Below are 19,238 nucleotides of genomic sequence, written 5' to 3'. Positions count from 1 at the left end.
TGTTCTTAGAAAAATATTCTTTAAAAAATCCACGTTTGTGCCTTGGATATTCTTAGAAAAATATTCTTTAAAAAATCCACGTTTGTGCATTGGATGTTCTTAGAAAAATATTCTTTAAAAAATCCACGTTTGTGCCTTGGATGTTCTTAGAAAAATATTCTTTAAAAAATCCACGATTGTGCCTTAGATGGTTGTTGAAAAAATATTCTTTAAAAAATTCACGATTGTGCCTTGTATGGTTGTTAAAAAATAATCTTTAAAAAATCCACGTTTGTGCCTTGGATGTTCTTAGAAAAATATTCTTTAAAAAATCCACGATTGTGCCTTAGATGGTTGTTGAAAAAATATTCTTTAAAAAATTCACGATTGTGCCTTGTATGGTTGTTAAAAAATAATCTTTAAAAATCCACGTTTGTGCCTTTGATTGTTGTTGAAGAAATATTTTTTAAAAAATCCAGGTTTGTGCCTTGGATGGTTGTTGAAAAAATATTCTTAAAAAATCCACGTTTGTGCCCTGGATGGTTGTTGAAAAAATATTCTTAAAAAATCCACGTTTGTGCCTTGGATGGTTGTTGAAAAATATTCTTTAAAAAATCCACGTTTGTGCCTTGGATGGTTGTTGAAAAAATATTCTTTAAAAAATCCACGTTTGTGCCTTGGATGGTTGTTGAAAAAATATTCTTTAAAAAATCCACGTTTGTGCCTTGGATGGTTGTTGAAAAAATATTCTTTAAAAAATCCACGTTTGTGCCTTGGATGGTTCTTGAAAAAAAATTCTTTAAAGAATCCACGTTTGTGCCTTGGATGGTTGTTGAAAAAATATTCTTTAAAAAATCCACGTTTGTGCCTTGGATGGTTGTTGAAAAAATATTCTTTAAAAAATCCACGTTTGTGCCGTGGCTGTTGGTTGAAAAAATATTCTTTCTTTTTATTCTCTAAAAAATCCACGTTTGTGCCTTGGATGGTTGTTGAAAAAATATTCTTTAAAAAATCCACGTTTGTGCCTTCGATGGTTGTTGAAAAAATGTTCTTTAAAAAATCCACGTTTGTGCCTTGGATGGTTGTTGAAAAAATATGCTTTAAAAAATCCACGTTTGTGCCTTGGATGTTGTTGAAAAAATATTCTTTAAAAAATCCACGTTTGTGCCTTGGATGGTTGTTGAAAAAATATTATTTAAAAAATCCAAGTTTGCTCCTTGGATGGTGCTTGAAAACTATTCTTTAAAAAATCCACGTTTGTGCCTTGGATGGTTGTTGAAAAAATATTCTTTAAAAAATCCACGTTTGTCCTTGGATGATTGTTGAAAAAATATTCTTTAAAAAATCCACGTTTGTCCTTGGATGGTTGTTGAAAAATAATTCTTTAAAAAATCCACGTTTGTCCTTGGATGGTTGTTGAAAAAATATTCTTTAAAAAATCCTCGTTTGTGCCTTGGCTGTTGGTTGAAAAAATATTCTTTAAAAAATCCACGTTTGTGCCCTGGCTGTTGGTTGAAAAAAAAAAACTTTAAAAAATCCACGTTTGTGCCCTGGCTGTTGGTTGAAAAAAAAAAACTTTAAAAAATCCACGTTTGTGCCTTGGCTGTTGGTTGAAAAAATATTCTTTAAAAAATCCACGTTTGTGCCTTGGCTGTTGGTTGAAAAAATATTCTTTAAAAAATCCACGTTTGTGCCTTGGCTGTTGGTTGAAAAAATATTCTTTAAAAAATCCACGTTTGTGCCTTGGCTGTTGGTTGAAAAAATATTCTTTAAAAAATCCACGTTTGTGCCTTGGATGGTTGTTGAAAAAATATTCTTTAATAAATCAACGTTTGTGCCTTGGATGGTTGTTGAAAAAATATTCTTTAATAAATCCACGTTTGTGCCTTGGATGGTTGTTGAAAAATATTCTTTAAAAAATGCACGTTTGTGAACTGGATGTGTTGAATATTCTTTAAAAATCCACGTTTGTGCCTTGGATGTTGTTGAGAAAATATTCTTTAAAAAATCCACGTTTGTGCCTTGGATGTTGTTGAGAAAATATTCTTAAAAAAATCCACGTTTGTGCCTTGGATGTTGTTGAGAAAATATTCTTTAAAAAATCCACGTTTCTGCCGTGGATGTAGTTGAAAAAATATTCATTTAAAAATCCACTTTGTTGAAAAAATTTTCTTTAAAAAATCTCCGCTAGAGCCTTGGATGTTTGTTAAAAAAATTCTTAAGAATTTCACAAAATGCATTTCAAAAAATATTTCTGAAGGATCACCTGTAAACCCTTTATTATATTTTATCCCATAAATATCTAATTTCAACTCCCTTGCGCACCCCCATATTCACCCTTCTTCTTGTAAACTTCAAGTCCTTAGAAAACTATGACTTCCTTGGAAATTAAATCTCAACTTAACATTACTATAATCATAAATCTTATTCGCCAAAAATAAGCAAAGTATAACACCTAAAAATATGCTATACATTTATCATAACAAACAAAATCTATTAATCAAACTTCAAGACATTAGCATGAACCCCATGCTTAATGCCACAAAAGACAAGAGACAGAGAAAATAACGAAAGCAAAAAAAAAAAACAACAAAAGCACATTTTATGAAAATATGCAAAGTGTTATTCTTCTCTCTCTCTCTCAACCTCCCCAACTATCATTCATTGTGACGAAATTTGTGTTACCAAAAATGGGCGGTTGGCCGGCCCATTTATGGAAAAAAGGGGTTAAAAATCTCATCATCATAATAGCATATGCAAAATTGAATTCTTGCTGACATTATGCGAGTGAGAATATGATTTATCATTGTGACCCAAACTCTCGGGAACACCCGCACACCCACACATTGCATTACTGCAATATTATGATGGACACCCCCGTGGTGGAATGTAGGCATAACCCTTGATATGAGTCAGAGTAGGAGTGATGAGGATATCTCAAGGGATAGCAAATCAAAGGAAATGTAAAGCACAAACAAAAGGACCATTATTTAGCATGAAAAACAAACGGAAATTTGCATTTGTGGTTTTAGCACCATCATTTCCCCCCAAAAACACAAAATTATATGAATGAAGTTATGTTTATAGTACGTATGTAGGTGTAAATCCATTTTCCAAACCATGTGACAATAGTAAATTGTGTACAGATAAATTTTGTATGAATGAATAGGTTGTATAACCATTCAAAGATATCGACATAAGTATGTACGTATGGGTGCATACCTTTACATTGTTATGATAAATGTCAGTTTGGAATTCCCCTGAGTTTTACCTGATTTAACCCTACGTTAGACCCTTATATTGATTTTAACATTCGTAACTCATAAGTCTGGTCAGATCCATAAAATTATTTATATTTCTTAGTAAACTTAATTAACATTTTTATATAAAAAGTTGTAGTGTATAAATAATAATAATTAAAGAATATAAATAATAAAACGATTCTGAACCAGGTAAAAACGATTCAGAACCACTGTGCAGATGGAGTACTAACCACGAGATATACCTGTTATACATATAAGGGCATCGACATGGTAAAACATATTGAGCTACAACGATTGCATTGGCTATGTAACGTCAATAGAATCCATTTGTATGGAGCCCTACGCCCTAAGGGAAGACCATGATTCCGATGGAAAGACCAAGTTCTCGATGATAGCTCAAGCTATTCATAATTAGAGAAATAAATAACAAGATCCGCACGCTTTGAAATGTAATCTTACTTCGGTTTGTGGAACAAAACATTCTGTGGAAAACATGAGGCATGAAGCAAGTAAGTAATGGAGGGAGTACAAGGTTGTTTATAATATAAGGTTCTTAAGGATCCCACAAAAATATATGCTCAACGGTTTATTCGTTTTCGAGCTACAGTGGGCAAACTGCTTAAGTTAAAACAATGTAGGCGGGCATTTGTCAGAAAACTATGTAATATTTTTCAGCATAACCAATTCCGTGTAACCATTCAGATGAAAAACATCTTCTACGGCAAATATTTTGAAAAAAAATCATGAAAAAAGTTTTCGTTTTGTTTTTGGTGCTCAATAAGTGGCTATAAGCCCTTAAACGATAGTTTAGATTTTATTGAAGTTGTCTGGGATTGGGTGACGTAAGGGATGGAAGATATCAAGGAACGGTCCTGACCGGCTTTAACATGGAAAAGTCTAGGATTTATCTTGGTCCCTCTTTCATCTCAAGTGGACACTGACCTCCTCGTGGTGTCACCTGGGGTAGCTGCCTTAAACACCCGTTAAAGGTAGTGAGCTAAAATGTACCGCGCGTTCACCCATAAGAACGTTTAAACCTTGGGTTTGGCGCAGGGTTAGTAACCGTCCCCTAGAAAAAGCAGCCTATTATGAAAAAACAAAAGAAAAGAAAAACAAATCCCTCAAAAGTTGACGACCTGGAAAAGTTGCACCTGGAATGTTGGCACTCTTTATAGAGAAGGTGCAGTTTACACATTGGCAGATGTACTTGAAAAGTACAAGGACGACATGACTGCCATACAGGAAATACGATGGAATGGGAAAGGCGTCACAACAACACCTAAAGGCTGCCATGACATAAAGCATGAGTCCGTTTGCGGATTTGTAGTTGGTCGGAGGTTAAAACACCTGATCTCCAGCTTCACACCAGTGAATGAAAGACTATCTACAATGCGAATAAAAGCAAAATTCTTCAACATCAGCTCATGCTCCCACTGAAGACAAGGACGAACTGACCAAAGACATATTTTACGAGCGCTTAGAAGAAACTTACGACCGTTGTCCTGCCCATGACATTAAAATTATACTAGGCGATTTTAATGCCAAAATTGGAAAGGAGAATATCTTTGGCCCAACTGTCGGGAAATTCAGTCTCCACAGTGAAACATCTGACAATGGTATGAGGCTGATAGACTTCGCAGCGGCAAAAAACATGGTAGTTAGCAGCACCAGATTGCAACATCTCGACATACATAAGGGCACCTGGCTGTCTCCAGATCAGAAAACAAGAAATCAAATTGATCACGTTGTGATAGATGGAAGACATTCATCGAGCGTGTTGGATGTGCGTTCTTTCAGCAAAGGTAAAGTACGCCCCCGGTTAAACGTAGCAAACAAAGTACGAACAGACACAACACGAAAGTTAGACATCGGTAAGCTGCAATTACAACAGATAGCCACAGCATATTCCACTCAACTAGCCCAATTTCTTAATCAAAGCACTCCTCATCCCGATAACATATCAGCGCAATGGAAAAGTATTGCCCACTTCATGCAAACAACCGCAAAATCCATACTTGGATACCAGAGACCTCCACCAAGGAATCCATGGTATGATCAGGAGTGTCGTGCTGCTACCGAAGAGAAAAATGCGGCATAGAGGGCTACTTTACAATCCGTAGCAACGCGTAGCGTACGAGAGAGATATCGGGAGAAAAGGAGAGAGGAGAATCGTCTTTTCCGCAGGAAAAAGAGGGAGATGGAAAAGCGTGAGTGTGACAAAATCGAGATGAACAGGAACCAGAATGAAGTTCGAAAATTCTACCAAAGAGTCAAACATCAAAGCCATCAGGGTTTTGGTACAAGCACATCCTCCTGTAGAGACCAGCAAGGTAATTTGGTAACTGATACAGATAGTGTGCTCAGGATATGGAAAGGACATTTTTCAAAACTGTTGGTATCCAATAGCAGCGAAGACGACGAAGATACCACAGACCCAATCCCAGAAGATGGTATTGAATGTATACCGCCCAGCCAAGATGAGGTAAAGACAGCAATAAATCGGCTGAAGAATAATAAGGCAGCAGGAGCCGATGGCCTACGAGCCGAGCTGTTCAAAACAGGAGGCGACACGCTGATAAGGTGTATTCATCAGCTAGTTAGCACCATCTGGCAGGAAGAACGAGTACCCGACGATTGGAACCTGAGTATCCTGTGCCCCGTCCACAAGAAAGAGATAAGACTGTATGCTCTAACTATAGGGGCATAAGTCTACTCCCTATTGTCTACAAGATCGTGTCAGGGTTATTGTGCGAACGACTAAAGCCTATGGTCAACAAGATAATTGCACCATACGAATGCGGCTTTAGACCTGGCAAGTCCACCATTTACCAGATATCCTGGTCAAATCCTGGAGAAGACCCAAGATATGCATATCGACACCTACCACCTTTTTGTCGATTGTAAAGCAGCCTTCGACAGCCCGCTGCGTTCAAAGGTATTCCAAGCCATGTCTGAATTTGGTATCCCCGCAAAGCTCATCCGGCTTTGTAAAATTACTTTAACTGACACGAGGTCCTCAGTTAAAATAGGAAAGAACCTCTCCGAAGAGTTTTGTACCAAAAGAGGTTTCAGACAAGGAGACAGCCTTTCGTGTGATCTCTTCAACATCCTGCTGGAAAAGCAAATGTCAAAAGAATTGGCACAATCTACACCAATAGCCACATGTTACTTGCTTATGCTGATGATATAGACATCATGGGAGATCAGTAAAAGAAGTAACTGATACGTTTATGAAGGTCGAAGGAGAATCCGCTAAGGTGGGTCTGGCGGTAAACGGAGAGAAGATGTTGATGGTGTCGACGCACAATGCGTCCACTGAGCTCGGACCAAGTGTGGAAGTTGGTTCCTATACTTTTGAGGTACCTTGGCACCTCCGTAAACACAACAAACGAAGAATTGTATTGGTCAACAGATGCTACTTTGGTTTAAGTAAGCCGTTTAAAAACAAAGCCACATATCGTCAAACAAAAATAACGCTCTACAAAACACTGATACTACCCGTGCTGATGTATGGTTCCGAAGCCTGGGTACTTGCGCAAGCAGACATGGCAGTGCTTGGTGTGTTTGAGAGAAAAATTCTTCGAAAGATCTACGGACCAATCTGCGTTGACGGTGAATATCGACGTCGCATGAACCACGAGCTGTATCTGCTGTACAACGACATCAATATAGTTAAACGTATCGAGCTGCAGCGATTGCGTTGGCTATGCCATATCATAAGAATGGGCGAAGATGATCCCGCTAAAAAGGCGTATATTTTTTTTTACAACTGAAAACAGAGTTATATTGAATTTAGGCCGAAAATGTAGATAAAAACTTCAAAATGCCTGAAATCGTGTGGTACCGTTATATAAAGGCTATACCAAAACCTGGCCTTATTTATGTCCATAATTTTGGTGGGGAAGTTTCTGCACCATTGAGAACTCCATATGCCAAGTTACAGACAATTCTGCCTAAAAATGAAGATAAAAATCCCTTAAACACTTGAAATCGGGTGGTACCGCTATATGGGGGCTATATCAAAACCTGGACCTTTGTTCACAATTTTTTGATGGGGAAGTTTCTGTACCGTTGGGAACCCCAAATGCCAAATTATAGCCTATTCGGGTTAAAAATGAAGATAAAATCCTAAAAACACTTGAAATCGGGTGGTACCTGTACCTATTTCCATCATTTTAGTAAGGAAGTTTCTGTACCAATGGGGGTCCCATTGCCAAGCTACAGTCAATACTTGAAATCTGGTGGTACCACTATATGGGGACTATACCAAAACCTGTACCTATGTTCACAATTTTTGGTGCGGAAATGTCTGTACCACTGGGAACTCCAAATGTCAAATTACAGTCAAATCGGACTAAAAATGAAGATAAAATCCTCAAAATACCTGAAATCGGGTGGTACCGCTATATGGGTGCTATAGGAAACAAGTAAAAAAGTGTCAGTCGGCTTTGACGACAGATATATACCCTCAGCCAATGTGAAGCGCAACTTCTACCTCCGGACAGATCGAATGTATTTAAGTTCTCTTCAGAATTTTGTGGCCTTTTTTGGACATTTGAAATTGCCGACAAAAATGTGGATTAGGAATTAACTGCACTAAGACACAAATGTTGAAATTTTGTAGGGCACGTACCCTTAGGGACGACCGATATGGTCCATTTTAGAAGTTAAACTAAATTTTGATAAAATATTAGGAGATCCAAAGTTTGGACCAAATTGGTTGCCCCATTCAAGTGATATCGTCCTAGCATTTTAGTGAAATTTTTTAAATATTGGGGAGAAGTACCGAAAGTTGTGGACCGGTATTGCCCATGACACTAAGTTTGGATATAATATGACCAAGACCAAATGTTGGACCAAATCGGTTGAACAGTTCGAGAGTTATCGTGCTCTCCGACCGCCACATATGGTGACATAGGGGTTTTTACACCTTTCGGGCTGTTTTCCCAAGAAATATGGACTTGCCCCTGAAAAAACTTTTACCGTCGTAATGGAGGTAGCGAATGCAAATCGCTTCAACAAAAATCGAAGTGATTCGAGAGCAGGTCTTAAAGTGAACTTATCCGAAATTTTGTGTGAGAGGTACCAGAACGAGTAGACAAATATAGTCCATATTTGAACGTGGTCTATATCTGGTAGATATATTAGGATGTGCAAAGTATAGATTACATCGGTCACTCCCTTCAAGAGTTATCGTGCTCAAAATTTTTCCGAACATTTTTGAAGTTTTGTGGGGGAGGTACCTGAAGGAGTGGACCGATATAGCCCATCTTCGAATTTAAACTATGCTTTGATAAAATATTACGATGGCCAAATTTTGGATCCAATCGACAGATCCGTTCGAGAATTATTTTGCGCTCCAACCACTACACAAGGTGTCATAGGGGCTTTTTGCAACTTTCCAGCCATTTTCTCAGGAAGTATGGATTTGCCCCTGATGAAAGTTGTACCGTCGTATGTGGGGAAGCGAATACAACTTGTTGCAACAAAACTCAAAGCGATTCGAGAGCAGGTCCTAAACTGAACTTAAGAACTGAACCGAAGAAGTGGGTCGATTGATTCCATATTGGAACCTCATCTAAGTCTGGTAGAAATTTCACGATGTGCAAAGTATGGACCAAATCGGTTACTCCCTTCAATAGTTATCGTGCCCACAAATTTTCCAAACAGTTTGGAACTTTTGTGGGGGAGGTACCGGAAGGAGTGGACCGATATAGCTCATCTTCGAACTTAAAATTAGTTTGGACAAAATATTACGAAAGCCAAAATTTGAACCGAATCGGTTCATCCGTTCGAGAGTTATCGTGCGCACCAGCCAGCCAGACAGACAGACGGACGGACAATGCTAAACCAACTTCAAATTGTCTGAAACACATTTCGTCCAAACATACTTGGGGTCTAAAACCATTATTATTACTAAATTTGAACTCAATCGGGTGGTACCGCTATATAAGGGATAATAGAAAAAAATGGACGCATGTTGGATTTGGTTTCATATTCAGGTATTGTCATCCAAATCAGAAAAGTGTGCGAAGTTTCAGTTCGATTGGTCAACTGCAACTGTGTTAAAAATGAGTTACCAGATTTGAACTAAACGGACACCAAAGCAAGTTAAATAAAACACTGTAAAAATAGTATTTATTTGAATCCCACTATATAGAAGCGTTTGTCAAAAAGATCTGAAAATATACTGAAATGTTTTCCGATAAGCATGAACACAGCAAAAAATAAAGGAAATGAAAAAACCACATTTTGAAAAAGTGTCTGATCTCTGGACTCTTTTAATTTTATTTATTTTGTATTTTGTTTAAGCCCGACTTTGCAAAAGCAAGCTGCAAAAGTAAGCTTTAAAACCATACCCACGTCTGAACAGTAAAATGTCAAGACCCTTAGTTGGGAGGTGTGGACTCCCCCGGAAAACTATATGGTGTTGTGATCATGATAGCAAAGACTACCTATGATAAAAATGTCTTTGAGAGAGGTATTAAAATAGGGCATATCCCAAAAGTCAAATTCTATATCCTAAGAAGTATGGACTTCCTACCGAAAAGAACTATTATTAATATATTTGAATTTATCTGCTAAAGGTAAGTGGCACACTGATGTAATTAAGTACTTTTACGAAGAGGAGTTAGGCAAGGAAATGATTTAACAAAGATTGGAAGAATGAATTACCGGACAGACCTCTTAAGAAAAGTTACACATATAAATTAGATTAAACCAATGCTTTAGTCAACGAATGGAAAAATTCATCAAGATGACCTCTTCCTATAGAAAAATTCATCAGAATGAACTCTTCTTGTAAAAACATTATGAGGATCAACTTTTCCTATGTAACCATTAGTCAAAATAATTTTTTGTTTGCCATAGAAAAATGCAAAATAATAAAATTTTCCTACACAAAATTCCAAAAGAATGACATTTTTCTACAGAAAACTCCGACAGAATGAAATTTTCCTTTAGAAAAATTCATCAGGGCGGACTTTTCTCTTAGAAAAATTCACGAGGATGACATTTGCCATTAGAAAAATTCATCAGAATGAAGTTTTCCCTTATGAATGAATGTGCAACTGCCACAGACTAAACGTCTGTACTTGGTTCTTTGCCTATAAAATGCGAAACTTTTTTATTTATAATATAAATTTAAAACATATTTTTAAGTTAAGATGATATGTGTAGCATACTTTTAGGATTATTTATCAAAAACTTTAAAACTCATCTTTCAATTCTTCTTATTTTCTTTACAGATTATCTTCATATATAGAGAGAGAATAAAGAAAACTTAATATCACCGTATACGTCACTGCCATAAACCTAAGGACAAGAAATAGAAGACAAACAAAAAAAAACTACACAACAAACTGGACATTAAGCCGAATACTAAGAAATAAATTTAAAAACAACTTTTTAAGGCACTCTAACAAAACAGTCTGGAGATCAGAGTATCAGCAGCCGTAGCATTTATCAACCACAAAACAAATTTTGTAACACAGAAAAATAGAAATAAAGCACAAATTTTTTGAGGCAAGAAATCAATATTCACACACAAACAAAAGCTCTTTGGGTTGTTTAAAGAACTGAACAAATAAAAGCACATAAAAACAATAGCAACAATACTCGCCAATTTAAGAGGAAAATAATAATAATAAAACACACAATGTGATGATGATGAAAAGGATTTTCTAAGAAAACCATAAAAATTAAAATAAAGCTTTAAGGCCACTAACATAAGAAAAGATAGAAAAAAAAGCTTCAAAAGCTTGAAGAAGGATATTTTGAGATATTAATGCCATTGATAAAAGGCCCACGTCAACTAAATGGATCGTTTTTGATAAAGCTTTGAAAGCTTATTTTGAAAGTAAAGAAACGAGCGGGAAAGCCACCAACCAACCATCAACACCTACGTGCAACTTACTTAACATGCTGCTGTACAACAACGATTTCATTAATACAAAAAAGCTTTATATAAATCACAAAACAAGGCGGAAATCACCATTACCAAACCACTTGAAAAGCTCTCACAATACATTACGATTTCCTATATTCAAACAAAAGCTTGGCTTGAATTTCTCTGCTGGGGTGAGAAGAAGAATTCAAGGCCAAAGACTGGATAATGCCAAAAGCTTAAAGCTTTTTCGTTTTAAACTTTTAAGCAATATCACCACCACCACCACAAACGACGATGAACAAAAAAGGTTGTCTTTATCAAAGAATTATAAGACTTTTTATCAAAAGCTCTGGGGCAAGAGCTTTGGCACAGCAGTCACCGTTAGTAAAACTAGTCCATCAAATTGTCATAGCAACAAGGTAAATCATAGTTTACATGGCAATCCCATAAGCTTTTGTAAAGCTTCGGAGAACAAAGAAAGCTTTGCGGAATCCTCAACAAATGACTTAAAACAAAGACTGGCTATGCGTAAACGTTATTTAAGGCGCAAAAGAAAAAGAAAATTCCAAAAGGCCCAAACACTTGAGCACTCATGTCATCAGCAGCAGTCTCAGGCACAGGAGGAAACAAAGTCGTTGAAAATATCATTAGCAGATAATGCATCCACATTTGTAGAATTTCCACAAAAGACCACAGACGAGTTAGATGCCTCCACCACACTGGGCCAAGCTACACGAAACCAGCAACAACAAGAACAACAACAAATGACAACACATCATACCAAAAATAATTATCAAACGGATCTCCAACTAAATCGAAACTTAACGCATCCATTAGACAGATTTCAGCAGCATAGCAGTGGGATTATCAGTTTGGAAAAAACGACAAGAAACCAAAACAACAACAACAGCAACAACCATAACAGTATTACGACTATCATGTGGGAAATGCTCATTTTATGTGTCGTACATTTAAGTTTAACCACAATTGCAACACTGTATGTGAATACAAAAACCGCATTGTCACAAACCGCACAGCAGATTGTAAGGGCTGTTATTGCTGCCACAACACTGCCAATTATACAAAGAATACAACAACAACAAAAAGAAAAACAACAGCAAAAGCAGCAGCAACAAAAACCCTGGCGACCAACATCATCATCATTACTATTACCACCTTCATCATTTGCTACACCAGAACCATCAGCATCATCATCATCACCACCACCAGGGTTACCACAAAGCGAACAACCCTCACCACCCGCAGCAGAAACAGCCGAAACATCATCATTCGCAGTAACGCTAAAACACTCAGCAGTTCATGAAAAAGTATTACATGGGAAATATCCACCACAACTAACAACCCCACAAACAAATCTGTCGGAGCCAGAATTACACTTACAACAGCAGACTCTACAACAACAACAGCAACAACAACAATATCAACAACAGCTGTCATTGCACTCGGTTATAGAACACCCACAGCATTATCAACAACATCAAGAGCAGGAACAGCAGCAGGTGAATACCACCAATCTTATCACATGCACCACCAGCATTAGTAGCAGCAGCTGCAGCAACACCACCAACGCCGGCTCCAGCATCGCCACCACCACCACTACCAGCAGCAGCATTTTAACTTTGTGGCAACATTGTCATCGTCGCTATCGTCCTCTACAACTACTACCGTTACTAACAACCAAAGGACTTAATAAATACTCATGGATATTTTTATTAATATATTTGAATTTATCTGCTAAAGGTAAGTGCCACACTGATGTAATTAAGTAGTTTTACGAGGGAAGGAGGGAGGCAAGGATTTGATTTAACAAAGATTAGAAAAATGGATTACCGGACAGAACTCTTAAGAAAAGTTACACATATAAATCGGATTAAACCAATGCTTTAGTCAACGGATGGAAAAAATCATCAAGATGAACTCTTCTTATAGAAAAATCCATCAGAATGAACTTTTCTTGTAAAAACATTTTCAGAATCAACTTTTCCTATGTAACCATTAGTCAAGATAATTTTTTGTTTGCCATAGAAAAATGCAAAAGGATCAAATTTTCCTACACAATATTCCAAAAGAATTAAATTTTTCTACAGAAAACTACCATAGAATGAAATTTTCCTTTATAAAAATTCATCAGGATGAACTTTTCTCTTAGAAAAATTCACCAGGATGACATTTCCCATTAGAAAAATTTATCAGAATGAAGTTTCCCCTTTAAAAAATTAATCAGAATGAAGTTTTTCATAGAAAAGTTCATCGAGAGGAATTTTTGTTTTTTCCTAGAAAGAATCAGAAAAAACCTTTCCTTTAAAAAACTTAATTAGCATTAAATTTTCTTTTGGCAAAAATGCATTAGGATGAACTTTTTCTTCGGAAAAAATAATCAGAATGAATTTTTGCTTCAGAAAATTCATCAGAATGAACTTTAGAACTTAAGAAAAAACGTAAGCATGAACATTTCCTTTAGAAAAAATTATCAGGATGTACCTTTCTTTGAACAACTTCATCAGAATGAACATTTCCATAATAAAAATTTATCAGGATGAACTTTTGCTTCAGAAAATTCATAAGAATTAATTTTATATTATAAAAATTCATCAGGATGAAGTTTTGCTTTAGAAAATTCAAAAGAATGAACTTTTCCTTCATTAATTTCATAAGAATGAACTTTTTTTTTAGAAAAATTAATTAAAATTAATTTTGTCTAAGAAAACGTTTTTCAGGATGATTTTTTTCTGCAGAAAAAAACATCAGAATGAACTTTTGAACATTTCTTTTCAAAAAAATAAAAAAAAATATTAGAATTGAACTTTTTCCTAAGTAAATTCATTAGGATGAACTTTTGCTTAAGAAAGAAATTCATCAGAATAAACTGTTATATTATAAAAGTTCATCAAGGTGAACTTTTGCAAAAAAAAATTAGAATAAACTTTTCCTTTTGAAAAATTCACTAGTATACATTTTTACCTAAGAAAAATTCATCAGCGTGAAATTTTTCCAAAGAAAAAACATTAGGGCGAACTTTTCTTTTTAAAAAAAAATCATTAGGATCAACTTTTCCTTCAGAAAAATTAATTAGAATTGACTTTTTGCTAAGAAAAAATCATAAGAATGAGCTTTTGCTTCCGAAAATTTATCAGGATGAAATTTTGCTGGAGAAAAAAAATTGATCAGCGTGAAAGAAAAAACATGCGAGTGAACTTTTCTTTTGAAAAAAATCATTAAAACAAACTTTTCTTCAGAAAAATTAATTAGAATTAATTTTTCCCTAAGAAAAAATCATAAGAATGAACTTTTGCTTCCGAAAATTCATCAGGATGAACTTTTGCCTCAACTTTTTCTAAAAAAAAAAAACATCATGATGAACTTTTCTTTTGAAAAAACTAAATAAAAACAAGTGAGCCAAGGCTATAGTCGGGTCGGGACCGACTATGTGATACCCTACACCACTTCCCCTGTGCATAAGCTTTTGACTGGTAAAAATCAAATTATTAAAATTGGGATAGCTTAGCGCCTTTACTCTGAATGTCTTCATTAATACAGGTCAATTTTATTGAAACGCATTTAAGTGCATCGTCAGAATAACTCAAATAAAAAAATGGAAAAGTGGGATGTACGCCAACCATCAACCATCACATTCCGACCCCTGAATAATAACCGACCATAACTAAAATCAATAGGTTTTTTCCTCTGTGGGACCCCCATTAACACCCAAAATTTCGTGACGATCCAATCAAAATTACGACGTGTAGCGTGATTACAAAAAATTAAAAAATAGGATGTATTACCGACTATTGCAATATCTCCGTTATTTGGCCACATACGCCAACCTACTTTGCATCATTGTAAAGATGGGATTTTCTACTTTCATCGTCAGACTTTGTTTTTTGAAGGTCCCTAACCAAAGCTGTCATATTCGTCATTATTATTAAAATCGCAAAAATGAAAAGTTGTGTTCTATAAGCGGCTATTGCGATATCTTCGTTGTTTGACCACCTACGACATTACATCGTTGCAAAGGCGATATTTTTTACTTTCATTAGCAGGTTTTGGTTTTGACATACCCCTTATAGAAGCGGAGATATTCGCTTTGAAATAAAACGTTGACTTTTTCTCCAACTAAGTTTTTTGCCCATTCCGACCCCTAAATATTATCCGACCATCACCAAAATAAATAAGCTTCTTCCCCTCCGGAACCCCCATCAACACCCAAAATTTGGTGACGATCCGATCAAAATTACGACCTGTAGCGTGATTTCTTTAAAAGTGGAAAAATGGGATGTATTACCGACTATTGTGATATCTCCGTTATTTGGCCACCTACGCTAATCAATTTTGCATCATTGTAAAGGCAGGATTTTCTACTTTCAAAGTCAGGCTTTGCTTTCGGAAGCTCCCCAACCAAAGCTGTGATATTTGTCATTAAAATTAAAATCGCAAAAATGAAAAGTTGGGTTGTATTAGCGACTATTGCGATATCTTCGTTGTTTGGCCACCTACCACAACCTACTGTACATCGTTGTAAAGGTGATATTTTCTGCTTTCATTAGCAGGTTTTGTCTTTGATATACCCCTTATAGATACGGAGACATTTACTTTGAAATAAAACGTTGACTTTTTCCCCAAATAAGTTTTTTGCCCATTCCGACCCCTAAATATTATCCGTCCATCGCAAAAATCAATAGGCTTCTTCCCCTCCGGGACCCTCATCAACACCCAAAATTTGGTGATGATCGGATCAAAATTGCGACCTGTAGCGTGATTACAAGGTTTAGATGGACAGACGGACAGACGGACGGACGGACGGACTGACGGACGGACACACATAGCCAGATCGACTCAGCTCGTCGAGACAATCATTTTGGTATATATAAGTATGGGTCTACGACCATTATTTCGATGTGTTACAAACTTTTTGGCCAAAACCAACTTATAATACCCTCCCCACATAGTGGTGTAGGGTATAATGAAATTTTTCATTGAGAAAAATTCATCTGAATGAACTGTTGCCTAAGAAAGTAAATCGGAATAAACTATTACTTTGGAAAAATTCATCAGAATGAACTTTTCGTTTGAAAAACTCATCAGAATTTAAATTTTCCCTAAGAACAATTTATCAGTATATAATTTTGCTTTAGAAAATTAATCTGTATGAATTTTTCTATTATAAAATTTCATCAGGATGAACATTTGCTCCAGAAAATGCATCAGAATTAACCTTTCCTTTAGAAAAATTCACTAGAATGTATTTTTACCTAAAAAAATATTATTAGAATAACCTTTCCCATGAAAAAGTTCATCAGAATCAATATTTCCCTAAAAAAATGAACCCTTCCTAAAGAAAGAATCTTCTAATGAATGAGATGAACTTTTCCTATACAACCATAAGTCAGATATTTTTTTTTGCTATAGGAATAATGCAAGCGGATTAAATTAACTTCAGAAAACTCCAACAGAATGAAACTTTTCCTTTAGAAAAGATCATAAGTGCGAACTTTTCCTTTTACAAAAATTCACCAGGGTAAACGTTGGCCTTAGAAAATTCATCAGAATGAACTTTTCCTTTAGAAAATACATCTGATTAAATTTTCTTTTAGAAAAGTTCATCAAGAGGAATTTTTTCTAGAAAAAATCGTAAGAATGGAATTATGCCTTAGAAAAAATCATCGAGAGGAAGTTTTCCTTAGAAAAGTTCATTCTGATGAATATCTCTAAGGGAAAAATTCTTCCTGATGCCTTTTCCTTAGAAAAGTTCATCAGAATAAACTTTTCCTTAGAAAAGTTCATCATAATGAACGTTTCCTTAAAAAAGTTCATCTTACAAAAGTTCACCAGAATGAACTTTTGCTTATAAAAGTTTCTCATGTGGATTTTTTGCTTTTTCTAAAAAAATTATAGGGATGAAATTTTCCATTAGAAAAATTCATCAGGAAAAACTTTTCTTTTAACAACTTTTATTAGGATGAATTTTTTTTTTTGGAAAAATACATTAAGATATTCAGAGAAATTAGTTAGAAGTGAACTTTCCCTAATAAAAGTTCATCAAAATTAAGATTTACTTCAAAAAATTCAACGGAATGGCTTTTGCTTCAGAAAATGCATCAGAATGAACAACATTTCCCTCATGATGATGAACACGTCTTGTAAAAACAACATCAAGATCAACTTTTCCTATACAACCATAAGTCAGATAATTTTTTTTTTGCTATCGAAATGCAAAGGGATTAAATTAACCTTCAGAAAACTCCAACAGAATGAACTTTAGAAAAGATCATCAAAGTGAACTTTTCCTTTTACAAAAATTCACCAGGATGAACTTTGCTCTTAGAAAATTCATCAGAATAAACTTTTCCTTTAGAAAATACACCTGACTGAACTTTCCCCTTAGAAAAATTCATCAGAATAAGCTTGTCTTACATAAAAAATCATAAGGATGAACTTTTACTTATAAAAACTCGTCAAAATGAACTTTCCCCTTAGAAAAGTTCATCGAGAGGAATTTTTCCTAAAAAAATCGTACGAATGGAATTATCCTATAAAAAAATCATCAGGAAGAACTATGCCTTTTGAATTTCTTTTCGATGAATATTTCTTTTGGAAAGATTCATTAGGATAAACTTTTCTCTCAGACAAATTAGTTAGAAGTGAACTTTCCCTAAGAAAAGTTCATCAGAAAGAACCTTTGCTTCAGAAAATGCATCAGAATGAATTTTTCCTTTAGAAAAATTCACTAAGATGAAATTTTACCTTAGAAAAATTCATAAGGATGAAAATATTCATTAGGATCAACATTTCTCTAAGAAAGAAGTAATCCAGATGAACTTTTGCTTCAGAAAATTCACAAGAATGAACATTTCTATTATAAGAGTTCATCAGTATAAACGTTTGCCTCAGAATATTCATCAGAATAAATTGTTGCATCAGAAAATTCATTAGAATTAACTTTTCTTTTAAAAAAATTTACTAACATGAATTTTTACCTAAACAAATACATTAGCGTGAACTTTTTCTATAGAAAAAGTGTCAAGAAGAACTTTCTTTTTTGAAAAAAAAATCGTTAGGATAAAATTCCTTCAAAAAAAAAAAAAAATAAATAAATAAAACAAGTAAAAAAGTATCAGTCGGCTTTGCCGACAGAGATATTCCCTCAGCCTGTTTATATTGAAAAAATTTTTTACCAAAAAACGTATGTTTTTTACATTTTTGGGCTTTAGAACCGACAAAAATGTTAATTAGGATTAAAGATCAGACACGGAGGAGACACTAAAAACCAGTAAGGAAAGGATCAAAGTCGGGCGGGGCCGACTATATGATACCCTACACCACTGTGAATATGTAAAATATAAATCGGAGCTATATCCAGATGTTAACCGATTTCGATATAATTTGGCACATTTATTTCCAGACCGAATTTAGTCACACATTTCAAATATCACTGAAATCGGACATATATAGCGTGTTTGGTGCAGCAAATACGTGAGATCGGGCGAAAATATATATGGGAGCTATATCCAAATCTGAACCGATTTCGATATAATTTGAAACACTTATTTTTAGACCGAATTCAGCCACACATTCAAAATTTTATCAATATCGGACATATATAGCGTGTTTAGTGCAGCAAATACGTGAAATCAGGCGAAAATATATATGGGAGATATATCCAAATCTGAACCGATTTCGATAACATTTATTTCTAGACCGAATTCAGTCACACATTCCAAATTTCATCAAATTGGACATATATAGTATGTGTGGTCCAGAAAATACGTGAAATCGGCCGAAAATATATATGGGATCTATATCCAAATCTGAACCGATTTCGATATAATTTGACACACTTATTTGTAGACCGAGTTCAGTCACACATTCAAAATTTTATCAAAATCGGACATATATAGCGTGTTTGGTGCAGCAAATACGTGAAATCGGGCGAAAATATATATGGGAGCTATATCCAAATCTGCACCGATTTTCACCAAAAGCAATAGCGTTCTTCCTATTGCTAAAAAAATTGTAGTCCCCAATTTTCAGTTGAATCGGACAAAAAATGCGACCTGTACGTTGCGAACAAAAATACATGGACAGACGGA

The 19,238-nt window shown here is 35.2% G+C and overlaps 1 protein-coding gene across 1 annotated transcript in view; it reads left to right on the top strand.

Moving 5' to 3' along the window:
* The window catches only part of nAChRalpha5 (nicotinic Acetylcholine Receptor alpha5), a 627,615-nt gene that overhangs the window by 242,470 nt on the left and 365,907 nt on the right, over positions 1–19,238 (top strand). Inside the window, exon 2 of the mRNA XM_073967499.1 lies at positions 10,490–12,891. Within this exon, the coding sequence (XP_073823600.1) occupies positions 11,163–12,891 (1,729 nt within the window). The 5' untranslated portion in view covers positions 10,490–11,162. The remainder of the gene's footprint in view (positions 1–10,489; positions 12,892–19,238) is intronic.

Source organism: Musca autumnalis, unplaced genomic scaffold (genome assembly GCF_047663935.1).
Source record: "Musca autumnalis isolate F117 unplaced genomic scaffold, ASM4766393v1 scaffold_2, whole genome shotgun sequence".
Lineage (NCBI taxonomy): Eukaryota > Metazoa > Arthropoda > Insecta > Diptera > Muscidae > Musca > Musca autumnalis.
This window is presented reverse-complemented; position numbering and strand designations above follow the sequence as displayed.